General features: G+C 40.0%; 1 protein-coding gene across 1 annotated transcript in view; it reads left to right on the top strand.

Annotated features, from left to right (window-relative positions):
• Positions 1-13,479, top strand: part of LOC115511292 (translation initiation factor IF-2-like) — a 33,802-nt gene extending 20,323 nt beyond the window's left edge. The window contains exons 3-4 of the mRNA XM_030311822.1: positions 7,173-7,244; positions 13,234-13,479. Of these exons, the coding sequence (XP_030167682.1) occupies positions 7,173-7,244; positions 13,234-13,297 (136 nt within the window). The 3' untranslated portion in view covers positions 13,298-13,479. The remainder of the gene's footprint in view (positions 1-7,172; positions 7,245-13,233) is intronic.
• Positions 13,480-14,777: the final 1,298 nt, after the last annotated feature.

Here is a 14,777-nt window from a genome sequence, read left to right as displayed (position 1 = left end):
GAGTTATATGAATAATTCATGTATTTTGGATATTAACTCCTAGTTAGATCCATAATTTGCAATTTTTCCTCCCATTCATTATGTTGCCTTTTCATTTTGTTGATGGTTTCCTTTGCTATGTAGAAGCTTTTTAGTTTGATGTAGTCCCACCTGTTTATTTTTGCTTTTGTTCCCTTTGCTTTTGGTGTCAAATCCAAAAAATCATTACCAAGAGCAATGTCAAGGAGCTTACTGTCAATGTTGTCTTCTCAGAGTTTAGGTCTTACATTCAGGTCTTTAATCCATTTTATGTTAATTTTTGTGTATGGTGTAAAAAAGCGATCCAGTTTTATTCTTTTGCATTTGGCTGTCCAGTTTTCCCAGCATCACTGACTGAAGAGGCTGTCCTTTCCCCATTGTATATTCTTGGCTCCTTTGTCATTAAATTAATTGGCCATACATGTGTGGGTTTATATCAGGGCTCTCTGTTATGTTCCATTGATCTATGGGTCTGTTTTTATGCCAGTACCATATTGTTTTGATTACTATAGCTTTGTAGTATAGTTTGAAATCAGGCATTGTGATGCCTCCAGCTTTGTTCTTTCTCAAGGTTGCTTTGGCTATTTGGGTTTTTTTATATTTTGTGGTGCCATATAAATTTTAGGTTTGTTTGTTTTATTTCTATGAAAAATGCCATTGGAATTTTCATAAAGATTGCATTGAATCTGTAGATTGGTTTGGGTAGAATGGATTGTTTAACAATATTAATTCTTTCAATCCATGAGGATAGAATATATTTCCATTTATTTGTGTCTCCTTCAATTTCTTTCATCAGTGCAGGTCTTTCACCTTCTTGGTTAAGTTTTGTTTTGTTTTTTTTCAGCATAAGAAAACATAAACAGATGCTTTAGTTATAAAGCTTACATAAAACTTAGGAATTTTGCTTTCATTATTTTTTTCCACTGAGAACTTATATTTGGGACCTTCTTGGTTAAGTTTATTCCTAGGTATTTAATTCATTTTTGATGCAATTGTAAATAGGATCATTTTCTTTTTTTTTTTTTTTATATGAAATTTATTGACAAATTGGTTTCCATTCAACACCCAGTGCTCATCCCAAAAGGTGCCCTCCTCAATACCCATCACCCACCCTCCCCTCCCTCCCACCCCCCATCAACCCTCAGTTTGTTCTCAGTTTTTAAGAGTCTCTTATGCTTTGGCTCTCTCCCACTCTAACGTCCTTTTTTTTTTTTTTTTTTTCCTTCCCCTCCCCCATGGGTTCCTGTTAAGTTTCTCAGGATCCACATAAGAGTGAAACCATATGGTATCTGTCTTTCTCTGTATGGCTTATTTCACTTAGCATCACACTCTCCAGTTCCATCCACGTTGCTACAAAAGGCCATATTTCATTTTTTCTCATTGCCACGTAGTATTCCATTGTGTATATAAACCACAATTTCTTTATCCATTCATCAGTTGATGGACATTTAGGCTCTTTCCATAATTTGGCTATTGTTGAGAGTGCTGCTATGAACATTGGGGTACAAGTGCCCCTATGCATCAGTACTCCTGTATCCCTTGGGTAAATTCCTAGCAGTGCTATTGCTGGGTCATAGGGTAGGTCTATTTTTAATTTTCTGAGGAACCTCCACACTGCTTTCCAGAGCGGCTGCACCAATTTGCATTCCCACCAACAGTGCAAGAGGGTTCCCGTTTCTCCACATCCTCTCCAGCATCTATAGTCTCCTGATTTGTTCATTTTGGCCACTCTGACTGGCGTGAGGTGATACCTGAGTGTGGTTTTGATTTGTATTTCCCTGATAAGGAGCGACGCTGAACATCTTTTCATGTGCCTGTTGGCCATCTGGATGTCTTCTTTAGAGAAGTGTCTATTCATGTTTTCTGCCCATTTCTTCACTGGGTTATTTGTTTTTCGGGTGTGGAGTTTGGTGAGCTCTTTATAGATTTTAGATACTAGCCCTTTGTCCGATATGTCATTTGCAAATATCTTTTCCCATTCCGTTGGTTGCCTTTTAGTTTTGTTGGTTGTTTCCTTTGCTGTGCAGAAGCTTTTTATCTTCATAAGGTCCCAGTAATTCACTTTTGCTTTTAATTCCCTTGCCTTTGGGGATGTGTCGACTAAGAGATTGCTACGGCTGAGGTCAGAGAGGTCTTTTCCTGCTTTCTCCTCTAAGGTTTTGATGGTTTCCTGTCTCACATTTAGGTCCTTTATCCATTTTGAGTTTATTTTTGTAAATGGTGTGAGAAAGTGGTCTAGTTTCAACCTTCTGCATGTTGCTGTCCAGTTCTCCCAGCACCATTTGTTAAAGAGGCTGTCTTTTTTCCATTGGATGTTCTTTCCTGCTTTGTCAAAGATGAGTTGGCCATACGTTTGTGGGTCTAGTTCTGGGGTTTCTATTCTATTCCATTGGTCTGTGTGTCTGTTTTTGTGCCAATACCATGCTGTCTTGATGATGACAGCTTTGTAGTAGAGGCTAAAGTCTGGGATTGTGATGCCTCCTGCTTTGGTCTTCTTCTTCAAAATTCCTTTGGCTATTCGGGGCCTTTTGTGGTTCCATATGAATTTTAGGATTGCTTGTTCTAGTTTCGAGAAGAATGCTGGTGCAATTTTGATTGGGATTGCATTGAATGTGTAGATAGCTTTGGGTAGTATTGACATTTTGACAATATTTATTTTTCCAATCCATGAGCAGGGAATGTCTTTCCATTTCTTTAAATCTTCTTCAATTACCTTCATAAGCTTTCTATAGTTTTCAGCATACAGATCCTTTACATCTTTGGTTAGATTTATTCCTAGGTATTTTATGCTTCTTGGTGCAATTGTGAATGGGATCAGTTTCTTTATTTGTCTTTCTGTTGCTTCGTTGTTAGTGTATAAGAATGCAACTGATTTCTGTACATTGATTTTGTATCCTGCAACTTTGCTGAATTCATGTATCAGTTCCAGCAGACTTTTGGTGGAGTCTATCGGATTTTCCATGTATAATATCATGTCATCTGCAAAAAGCGAAAGCTTGACTTCATCTTTGCCAATTTTGATGCCTTTGATTTCCTTTTGTTGTCTGATTGCTGATGCTAGAACTTCCAGCACTATGTTAAACAACAACGGTGAGAGTGGGCATCCCTGTCGTGTTCCTGATCTCAGGGAAAAAGCTCTCAGTTTTTCCCCGTTGAGGATGATGTTAGCTGTGGGCTTTTCATAAATGGCTTTTATGATCTTTAAGTATGTTCCTTCTATCCCGACTTTCTCAAGGGTTTTTATTAAGAAAGGGTGCTGGATTTTGTCAAAGGCCTTTTCTGCATCGATTGACAGGATCATATGGTTCTTCTCTTTTTTTTTGTTAATGTGATGTATCACGTTGATTGATTTGCGAATGTTGAACCAGCCCTGCATCCCAGGAATGAATCCCACTTGATCATGGTGAATAATTCTTTTTATATGCTGTTGAATTCGATTTGCTAGTATCTTATTGAGAATTATTGCATCCATATTCATCAGGGATATTGGCCTGTAGTTCTCTTTTTTTACTGGGTCTCTGTCTGGTTTAGGAATCAAAGTAATACTGGCTTCATAGAATGAGTCTGGAAGTTTTCCTTCCCTTTCTATTTCTTGGAATAGCTTGAGAAGGATAGGTATTATCTCTGCTTTAAACGTCTGGTAGAACTCCCCTGGGAAGCCATCTGGTCCTGGACTCTTATTTGTTGGGAGATTTTTGATAACCGATTCAATTTCTTCGCTGGTTATGGGTCTGTTCAAGCTTTCTATTTCCTCCTGATTGAGTTTTGGAAGAGTGTGGGTGTTCAGGAATTTGTCCATTTCTTCCAGGTTGTCCAATTTGTTGGCATATAATTTTTCATAGTATTCCCTGATAATTGTTTGTATCTCTAAGGGATTGGTTGTAATAATTCCATTTTCATTCATGATTTTATCTATTTGGGTCATCTCCCTTTTCTTTTTGAGAAGCCTGGCTAGAGGTTTGTCAATTTTGTTTATTTTTTCAAAAAACCAACTCTTGGTTTCGTTGATCTGCTCTACAGTTTTTTTAGATTCTATATTGTTTATTTCTGCTCTGATCTTTATTATTTCTCTTCTTCTGCTGGGTTTGGGGTGTCTTTGCTGTTCTGCTTCTATTTCCTTTAGGTGTGCTGTTAGATTTTGTGTTTGGGATTTTTCTTGTTTCTTGAGATAGGCCTGGATTGCAATGTATTTTCCTCTCAGGACTGCCTTCGCTGCGTCCCAAAGCGTTTGGATTGTTGTATTTTCATTTTCGTTTGTTTCCATATATTTTTTGATTTCTTCTCTAATTGCCTGGTTGACCCACTCATTCGTTAGTAGGGTGTTCTTTAACCTCCATGCTTTTGGAGGTTTTCCAGACTTTTTCCTGTGGTTGATTTCAAGCTTCATAGCATTGTGGTCTGAAAGTATGCATGGTATGATTTCAATTCTTGTAAACTTATGAAGGGCTGTTTTGTGACCCAGTATATGATCTATCTTGGAGAATGTTCCATGTGCACTCGAGAAGAAATTATATTCTGTTGCTTTGGGATGCAGAGTTCTAAATATATCTGTCAAGTCCATCTGATCCAGTGTCTCATTCAGGGCCCTTGTTTCTTTATTGACTGTGTGTCTAGATGATCTATCCATTTCTGTAAGTGGGGTGTTAAAGTCCCCAGCAATTACCACATTCTTATCAATAAGGTTGCTTCTGTTTATGAGTAATTGTTTTATATATTTGGGGGCTCCGGTATTCGGCGCATAGACATTTATAATTGTTAGCTCTTCCTGATGGATAGACCCTGTAACTATTATATAATGTCCTTCTTCATCTCTTGTTACAGCCTTTAATTTAAAGTCTAGTTTGTCTGATATAAGTATGGCTACTCCAGCTTTCTTTTGGCTTCCAGTAGCATGATAAATAGTTCTCCATCCCCTCACTCTGAATCTAAAGGTGTCCTCAGGTCTAAAATGAGTCTCTTGTAGACAGCAAATAGATGGGTCTTGTTTTTTTATCCATTCTGATACCCTATGTCTTTTGGTTGGCGCATTTAATCCATTTACATTCAGTGTTATTATAGAAAGATACGGGTTTAGAGTCATTGTGATGTCTGTATGTTTTATGCTTGTAGTGATGTCTCTGGTACTTTGTCTCACAGGGTCCCCCTTAGGATCTCTTGTAGGGCTGGTTTAGTGGTGACAAATTCCTTCAGTTTTTGTTTGTTTGGGAAGACCTTTATCTCTCCTTCTATTCTAAATGACAGACTTGCTGGGTAAAGGATTCTCGGCTGCATATTTTTGCTGTCTAGCACCCTGAAATCTCGTGCCAATTCTTTCTGGCCTGCCAAGTTTCAAAAGAGAGATCAGTCACGAGTCTTATAGGTCTCCCTTTATATGTGAGGGCACGTTTACCCCTTGCTGCTTTCAGAATTTTCTCTTTATCCTTGTATTTTGCCAGTTTCACTATGATATGTCGTGCAGAAGATCGATTCAAGTTACGTCTGAAGGGAGTTCTCTGTGCCTCTTGGATTTCAATGCCTTTTTCCTTCCCCAGTTCAGGGAAGTTCTCAGCTATTATTTCTTCAAGTACCCCTTCAGCACCTTTCCTTCTCTCTTCCTCCTCTGGGATACCAATTATGCGTATATTATTTCTTTTTAGTGTATCACTTAGTTCTCTAATTTTCCCCTCATACTCCTGGATTTTTTTATCTCTCTTTTTCTCAGCTTCCTCTTTTTCCATAACTTTATCTTCTAGTTCACCTATTCTCTCCTCTGCCTCTTCCATCCGAGCCGTGGTGGTTTGCATTTTGTTTTGCATTTCCTTTAAAGCGTTTTTCAGCTCCTCGTGACTGTTCCTTAGTCCCTTGATCTCTGTAGCAAGAGATTCTCTGCTGTCCTGTATGCTGTTTTCCAGCCCAGCGATTAATTTTATGACTATTATTCTAAATTCACTTTCTGTTATATTATTTAAATCCTTTTTGATCAGCTCATTAGCTGTTGTTATTTCCTGGAGATTCTTCTGAGGGGAATTCTTCCGCTTGGTCATTTTGGATAGTCCCTGGTGTGGTGAGGGCCTGCAGGGCACTTCCCCTGTGCTGTGGTGTATAACTGGAGTTGGTGGGCGGGGCCGCAGTCCGACCTGATGTCTGCCCCCAGCCCACCGCTGGGGCCACAGTCAGACTGGTGTGTGCCTTCTCTTCCCCTCTCCTAGGGGTGGGATTCACTGTGGGGTGGCGTGGCCCGTCTGGGCTACTTGCACACTGCCAGGCTTGTGATGCTGGGGATCTGGCGTATTAGCTGGGGTGGGTAGGCAAGGTGCACGGCGGGCGGCAGGGGGGGCAGTCTTAGCTCGCTTCTCCTTAGGTGATCCACTTCAGGAGGGGCCCTGTGGCAGCCGGAGGGAGTCAGATCCGCTGCCGGAGGTTTGGCTCCGCAGAAGCACAGAGTTGGGTGTTTGCGCGGAGCGAGCAATTTCCCTGGCCGGAACCGGTTCCCTTTGGGATTTTGGCTGGGGGATGGGCGGGGGAGATGGCGCTGGCGAGCGCCTTTGTTCCCCGCCAAACTGAGCTCTGTCGTCCGGGGGCTCCGCAGCTCACCCTCCCTTTGTCCTCCGGCCTTCCCGCTTTCCGAGCAGAGCTGTTAACTTATGACCTCCCAGACGCTAAGTCGCGCTTGCTGTCGGAACACAGTCCGTCAGGCCCCTCCGCTTTTGCCAGCCAGACTCGGGGGCTCTGCTTGGCTGATGAGCCGCCCCTCCGCCCCGGCTCCCTCCCGCCAGTCCGTGGAGCGCGCACCGCCTCGCCGCCCTTCCTACCCTCTTCCGTGGGCCTCTCGTCTGCACTTGGGTCTGGTGACTCCGTTCTGCTAATCCTCTGGCGGTTTTCTGGGTTATTTAGGCAGGTGTAAGTGGAATCTAAGTGATCAGCAGGACGCGCGGTGAGCCCAGCGTCCTCCTACGCCGCCATCTTCCCAGAATCCAATAGGATCATTTTCTTAATGTCTGTTTCTGATAGTTCCTCATTAGCATATAGAAACACAGCAGATTTTTGTATATTGATTTTGTATCCTGCAACTTTACCTAATCCATTTACTCTAAAAGTTTTTTGGTGGAGTCTTTAGGTTTTCCGATATAATATGTCATCTGCAAATAGTGACAGTTTTACTTCTTCCTTTCCAGTTTGGATGCCTTTTATTTCTTCTTCTTACGTAATTGCTCTGACCAGGACTTCCAAAGTTATGTTGAGCAAAGGTGAGAGTAAACGTCCTTGTCTTGTTCCGTAGACAATGTTGCTGTGGGCTTGTCACATAAAGCCTTTATTATGTTGACGTACATTCCCTCTATACCCACTTTGTTGAGAGTTTTTATCATAAATGAATGTTGAATTTTGTATAATGCTTTTCTACATCTATTGAGATGATCATATGATTTTTCTCTTTCATTTTGCTATCGTGGTGTATCATATTGATTGATTTGTGAATGTTGAGCCATCCCTGCTTTCTGGAACAAATCCCACTTGATCATGGTATATCATCCTTTTAATCGATTATTGAATTTGGTTTGCTAGTATTTTGTTGAGGATTTTTTGCATCTGTGTTCAAAATATTGGGCTATAATTTTCTTTTCTTGTGGTGTCCTTCTCTGGTTTTAGTGTCAAAGCAATACCAGCCTTGGAAAATGAATTTGGAAATGTTCCCTCCTCTTATTATTAATATTTTTTTTGAAGAGTTTGAGAAGGATTAATTCTTCTTTAAATGTATAGTAGAATTCACCAGTAAAGACATCTGATCCTAAACTTTAGTGTGTTGGGAGGTTTTTAACTACTGATTCTATCTCCTTACTAGTAATCAATCTATTCAGATTTTCTATTCCTTCCTGATTCAGTTTTGGTAGGTTGTGTGTTTCTAAGATTTATCCATTTCTTCTTTTTAAAAAATGTTTCTTAATGTTTATTTTTTGAGAGAGAGAGAGAGAGAGAGAATTCAAGCAGGGCAAGGACAGAGTGAGGGGGACTTAGGATCCAAAGCAGGCTCTACATTGACAGCAGCGAGCCTGATGTGGGGCTCAAACCCACAAACTGCAAGATCATGACCTGAGCCAAAGTCAGACTTTCAACTGACTGAGCCACCCAGGTGCCCCTATCCATTTCTTCCGTGTTGCCAAATTTGTTGGCATAACTGTTGATAGTGGTCTCATGTCCTTTGTATTTCTGTGGTATCAGTTGTAATGTCTCCTCTTTCATTTATTTTATTTATTTCATTCTAATTTTATTTATTTGAGTGTTCTCTCTTCTTTTCTTGGTGAATGTAGCTAAAGGTTTTTCAATTTATCTTTCCAAAGAACCAGCTCTTAGTTTCATTTACCTTTTCTTTATTTTATTATTTTTTATTTTAGAAAGAGAGAGAGTGTGAGTGGGGGAAAAGGGGCATAGGGAGAGAGAGAGACAGAGAGGGAGGGAGAGAGGGTGAGGGAGAGAGAGAGAGAATTTTAAGCAGGTGCTATGCTCAGCATGGAGCTTGATGCAAGGCTTGATCCCACAACCCTGAGATCATGACCTTAGCCGAAAGCAAGAGTCAGCTGCTCAACCAACTGAGCCACCCAAGCACCCCTCATTTACCTTTTCTATTGTCTTTTTACTACTTATTTCTGCTCTGATCTTTGTTATTTCCCACTTTCTACTAACTTTGGGCTTCATGTTGTCTTCTTTTTCTATTCTTTGAGGTGCAAATATTATAGATCTAGCAACCTAAAATAAGGTTGAATCTTTCAGTTCCAATTCCAAATTGCTTGGGATGAAACTCTGATGGTCCAACTTAGGAACACTCCTGTTCCAATCAACTGCAGTCAGGGAGATAGAATCAAAGTGTGTAAACATGTCTGACTGGATCTACTCTTGTGATTTTGGCATTTAATGTCTGGAGGAAAAAAGGAAAGGAGGAACAATATAAACCTGACAGATATGACAAAAGATTTCTCCTGTAATATTTTTGTCAGGCAGACATTGGCACTGATGGCAATTTTCTTATGAAAGAAAAAAAATAAATATCAAAATGTCTCTGCAATATGCTAAGAGTCTTTGGGACTTTTGTTATGGTGGCCACGATATATTTTAGTTTTTTCAGATGCTTAAGGAGAAGCTGCTTGATTTATCATTTGGGACAAGAGAGAGTAACTGAAATTATATTACAACTCTAGCATTCTCTTTTTAAGTTCAGTGTTCTTTCCCAGAGCAGTGACAGTGACACTGTTAGAAGTTAAAACAAAAAATATGAAGTTCTAGGGGTGCCTGGGTTGCTCAGTCTGTTAATTGTCTGACTCTTGACTTTGGCTCAGGTAGTGATCTCATGGTTTGCAGGATCGAGCCCTACATCGGGCTTCTTGCTGGCAGTGCAGAGCCTGTTTGGGATTTTCTCTCTACCCCTTCCCCTCCCACTCCCCCTCCCCCCACTCTCTCTCTCAAAATAAATAAATATATACATGTATACAAACAATAAAATAAAAATAAAATTCTATCCTCCAACCAACAAATTGTAGTTAGAATTATGGTAACTTCTGGGCACCTGAGTTGGTTGAGCATCCAACTCTTGATTTTGGCTCAGGTCATGATCTCAGGGTCATGGGATCAAGCCCTGCATCGGGCTCCATGCTGAGCATGGAGCCTACTTGAGATTCTCTCTCTCTCCCTTTGCCCCTCTCCCCAGCTAATGCTCTCTCTCTTTTTCTCTAAGAAAGAAAGAAAGAGTGAAAGAAAGAAAAGAAAGGAAGGAAGGAAGGAAGGAAGGAAGGAAGGAAGGAAGGAAGGAAGGAAGAAAGAAAGAAAGAAAAGTTATGGTAACTTCTTAGGGATTTACAAAAATGTCCTTGAACTTTGTGTCCTTCAAATTTAGCCTTGCTTTTAATTTGATGTAGTGCACAGTCTGAATTGATTTGGTTTGTCATTCATATAGTAAGTCTCAGCACAGGGAGCAGGTTTTGACATGAGCTCTCAATACTTAGAAAATAATAATTAATGGTTAGGTACTGGGTATTTGGCCCAAAACTCTAATTAACTTTAAGAGCTATTTTGGTGTATGATGAAAGTGAGATGTGAAAAACTTTTCATGGCTTCTTAGAAGGAGTCAGGAATGTATCCACTGGCTGAGAAATGTTGAAATTTGGAATACATAAATATAGTTGCTTGATGAATGTGAACATCAGGTGGTTCTCATGTTAGGAGTTGTAAAAACATTTATACTAGAATAAATGTCATCAAGATTGGATTAAGAGTTTAGAGGCCCTGAAATTAAAGTACCCATGTGTGAAATTAAAACAAAACACCAGTATACACTAAACTTTAAAATCAGGAAGTCAATTCTATGATTTATCTTGTCATTTTGCATGGTGATTATTGCAATGCTTTTTTTTTTTAACTCTTGAATATTGAAGTATTTCCAAATAATTGTGTGTGTGTGTACCCGCACATGCATGCATGAATACAGTGTGTGCATGTTTGCACACATGCAGATATGCATGATCAAGGCATGCCTTTGCTTCAAGTACCCTAAGATATGCTTAGTCTGCTTTTTGGATAATCCACAGTGGCTACACCATGTTCTTCAGAACTCGGAACATTAAGTGGATTGTATGGATTTTGGTTCCAATTACAGAAAATTTGAATAGATAAGTTGGCAAGTAAGGACACTACACCAAGGGGCAACTCCTTTATGACTCCTCAAAAGACAGCTGTGCCTGGTGTCTTCTACCCAATGTGGTAGGGGCTCAGATTCATATTGGAGCATAAGAATTTTGCTCCGATATGATCCTGATTGAGGAGCAAGTGAGCAGCTCGTGAAGGCCTTTTTGTGTGATGGTTCCTAACTTCTTCAACAAAAACTCTTTTTATTATTTCCCTTCCTGATTTGAAATATCTTTTAAAAATGCATTTAATATTTAGAAGTTTGTTGTATGTAAATGCATATTAAAATGCCCTTTACAAGGGGCGCTTGGGTGTCTCGGTTGGTTGAGCGTCCGACTTTGGCTCGGGTCATGATCTCACAGTTCGTGGGTTTGAGCCCCACCTCGGGTTCTGTGCTGATAGCTCAGAGCCTGGAGCCTGCTTCAGATTCTGTGTCTCCTTCTCTTTCTGCCCCTCCCCCGCTCACGCTTTGTCTCACTATGTTTCTCAAAAATAAATGTAAAAAAATAATAAAAAAAATAAAATGACCTTTATGAAAGGAAATTAAGAAAATAAGAATCTTCAGACTTAAACTGTCAGAATACAACATTGCATAAGAAAAAATAGTTAGCGGGGCGCCTGGGTGGCGCAGTCGGTTAAGCGTCCGACTTCAGCCAGGTCACGATCTCGCGGTCCGTGAGTTTGAGCCCCGCGTCGGGCTCTGGGCTGACAGCTCAGAGCCTGGAGCCTGTTTCGGATTCTGTGTCTCCCTCTCTCTCTGCCCCTCCCCCGTTCATGCTCTGTCTCTCTCTGTCCCAAAAATAAATAAACGTTGAAAAAAAAAAAAAAAAAAAAAAGAAAAAATAGTTAGAAATTACTTTAAAGAAATGGAATGGCTCCGGTTCTGAACAATATGACTGTAGATGTTAAGGGTGCAATCTGAAGGAAACGGAGGTTTGCTAGTCTGGGGAGATTTTTATTAAAGGAGAATCTCTGAGATAATATTTCGCAGTGCCCATCCATCTACTATTGTCCTAGGAAGAGAGAATCTCAGACTTGTGTTTATAGTTCATGGCAAGGCCATGTTTATTGAGAAGGTTACTGCCTGCCTGCTTGAGTCAGTTCCCATTAAACTTTCCAGTTACTGCCTGCCCCTACTTTGATTCCAGGCCTAGCAAGCAGCATTCTAATCACAGTCTGGTTCCCTATGTCACCACACAAGGAAAAACTGTGCTGGTCATGCTTGGAGTGCTGTTCTGGCCTATGTGACTGTGATCATTCTCAGCACAAATTAATACATCATCCTAGTTTGTTCATCAGTGAATTTGAATCATGAGAGATGATCACAGATGGGCTGACAAATGGGATTTCAGAGCCAGCAAGGCCAAGAGCCAAGGAACTTCACCAAGGAATGTGGCCTTTAGACTCTTGGAGGGCCAAGAGTGTGTCCAATTCATCTCTATCCCCAGCTTGCAGCACAGGGCCTGGGACCCAGCAGAAACTCAGTGCTCACTTATCTAGGCTAGACATTCATTAATATTAAAGCCCATTTTATAATTGCAATCTCATTTTATAGTTACTCAAAAGCATATGTTCATCAATGAGAGACTTACACAATACTTTTAAAAAGTTACCTAGGTAATATACATTTTTAAGAAAATTATAAAATATAAATAAAAAGAAAAAGTAGTTATCCACATTTCAATTACTTAGAGAAAACCATTGTTAACTTTTTGGTACATACCCTTTGAGACTTTTTTAATGCATAAAACATTATATATATATATATATATATATATATATATATATATACACACACACACATATATATATATATGGATACGTATATGGATACGTATATGGATATATACATATGTATATGTGTATATGTATCCATATACGTATCCATATATATATATATATGTTTTACAAAGTGCAAAATACCATTAAGCAGTTTTGTAGCTTATAGGCTTTCTACAACTTAATATCATGTGACATGATAGGAGCTTAGGGCTATACTATAACCCACAGGATTCTTAGCAACTAATTGGTATACCAGATGCAGCTTTTCTGGTCAGCTCCACCATGCTTTTCAGTCCCAACTATTGTCCCTCCACACCTAAGCTCTAGCTTCTCCCTGACTTCCTGCCTTCCTTCCTTCCTTCCTGCCTGCCTGCCTTCCTGGTCTTGAAGTTCCTTCGGGGAACCTCTGAGTAGGTTGTATGATTGCCAGACAAAATACAGGATGCTCTGTTAAATTCAAATACTAAACAATGAATATTGCATGAGCCAATAGTGTAAAAAATTATTCTTTCTCTGAAATTCAAGTTTAACTGCATATCTTGTATTTTTATTTGCTAAATCCGACAGTCTTCCCTGGGTACTCTTTAATACCATCTGCCCTAAATCTAGTAAAATTCCTCAAAGTGTCTGATATTTATTTGTATGTTTCTCTTCTGTATCATCAGTGCTGATACAGAATTTTTCTTACTCTATATTTCTTTGGCTATTTTGCGGGGGGAAGGGAGTGTATGAAATAGGGAAAGGAATCAACCATGTCTTCTCAAGCTGCCATCTTTTTTCCAGAATTATGAAAGTTTTATGGAAACAACAACAACAACAACAGCAACAACAACAACAACAACAGTGAATTTGAAGGCTATGAAGTAGGAGATCATTCATGGTATATCATTTGGAAAAAATAGGTTACAATGCATGTGTACGATCCCATTTCAGTTTAGAATATTCTACTTCAAAACGATAGAAATAATTTTTAAATGAGATTCTAAACCCAGACCTCAATTAAACTTCTGGTTATGCCTTTCCACCAGTTTTACCTTGGAGTGGTTATATATAGTCTTTCTGAGTCTTTTCCTCATCTTTAAGGGGACATGTAATCTCTTTCGTAAGTTTATTTCAGGTGATAAGGTAACAAGTATATTGCCTGGCACACTCTAGGCCTTCTCTAGTTCTCCACTGAATGGAAGAGCACACACAGAACTGTCTTAATGATTGGATTATTCTATAGTTCATTCAATTTTTGTTTTTTATGACACATTCTAGGGAGTCTTAGATTAAGTTTGGGAATATGATTCAATCTATTTTCTAGGTCTATAAAGATAAAGGGGCTTTGGTATTTAGATATGTATTTTCTTTTTTTTTTAATTTTTTTTTTTTCCTTCAACGTTTATTTATTTTGGGACAGAGAGAGACAGAGCGTGAACGGGGGAGGGGCAGAGAGAGAGGGAGACACAGAATCGGAAACAGGCTCCAGGCTCTGAGCCATCAGCCCAGAGCCTGACGCGGGGCTCGAACTCACGGACCGCGAGATCGTGACCTGGCTGAAGTCGGACGCTTAACCGACTGCGCCACCCAGGCGCCCCTAGATATGTATTTTCTAAATCAGATTGGATGTTCACATGTGGTATATATATTTTCTGTATATTCAGTTATACATCATCAAGGTTAGTTGTGTGTGTAAAAGAGAGATTTTGGATTTTGGATTCCCAAATACTCCACCAGCCATCCAGATGGACAGGACACCCCACTAGATCTCTGAGAAAAAATGCCTGAATAGAGGATAAGGACATTATTTACTCTTTTACAGGCTGGGAATTTGGTCCAATTGCTATTCTAAGTTTCTGTTAAGCCAGGCAGGACTTCAAGATCCAAGGCTAAGTAAAAAACAGGCCTTACAGGTCCTTTGCCCTCGGGGGCCATACTTTGATCTTATCCTGGGAAGGGCAAGGAAAAGGATGGAAAAGGATACCTAGGAGAAAAAGGACCCTTTCTCCATAAACCCCAACAAAGACTCTCTCCTTGACCAAGCTTTAGTTGGATTCCTCTGTGCCCTCTTCCTGACTGGTCCTCAACTTTGGCCTCCCTTTCAAGGCCCCTTGCCTGGTCTGCACAGCCCAGTTTTAGCAAGAATCCCACAAAGTCAGTTGAGAGAGAATACCCCACCTGTGATATCTGATCAGCCTCTATATCTGATCAAGTTCTTCATTCCCCACCTTTGAGTCTTAAGTCCTTGGCCTGCCTTAGAATCCTGCTAAGTCAGTTTAGCACGAAACCCCTTACTCTTGGTGTCTTCTCTAGTAATTTTCCAACCAGTGACCCATTCACTCTGT

Source organism: Lynx canadensis, chromosome A3, assembly GCF_007474595.2.
Source record: "Lynx canadensis isolate LIC74 chromosome A3, mLynCan4.pri.v2, whole genome shotgun sequence".
Taxonomy (NCBI): domain Eukaryota; kingdom Metazoa; phylum Chordata; class Mammalia; order Carnivora; family Felidae; genus Lynx; species Lynx canadensis.
Note: the sequence above shows the minus strand (reverse complement) of the source record. Positions and strands in the feature narration are given on the sequence as shown.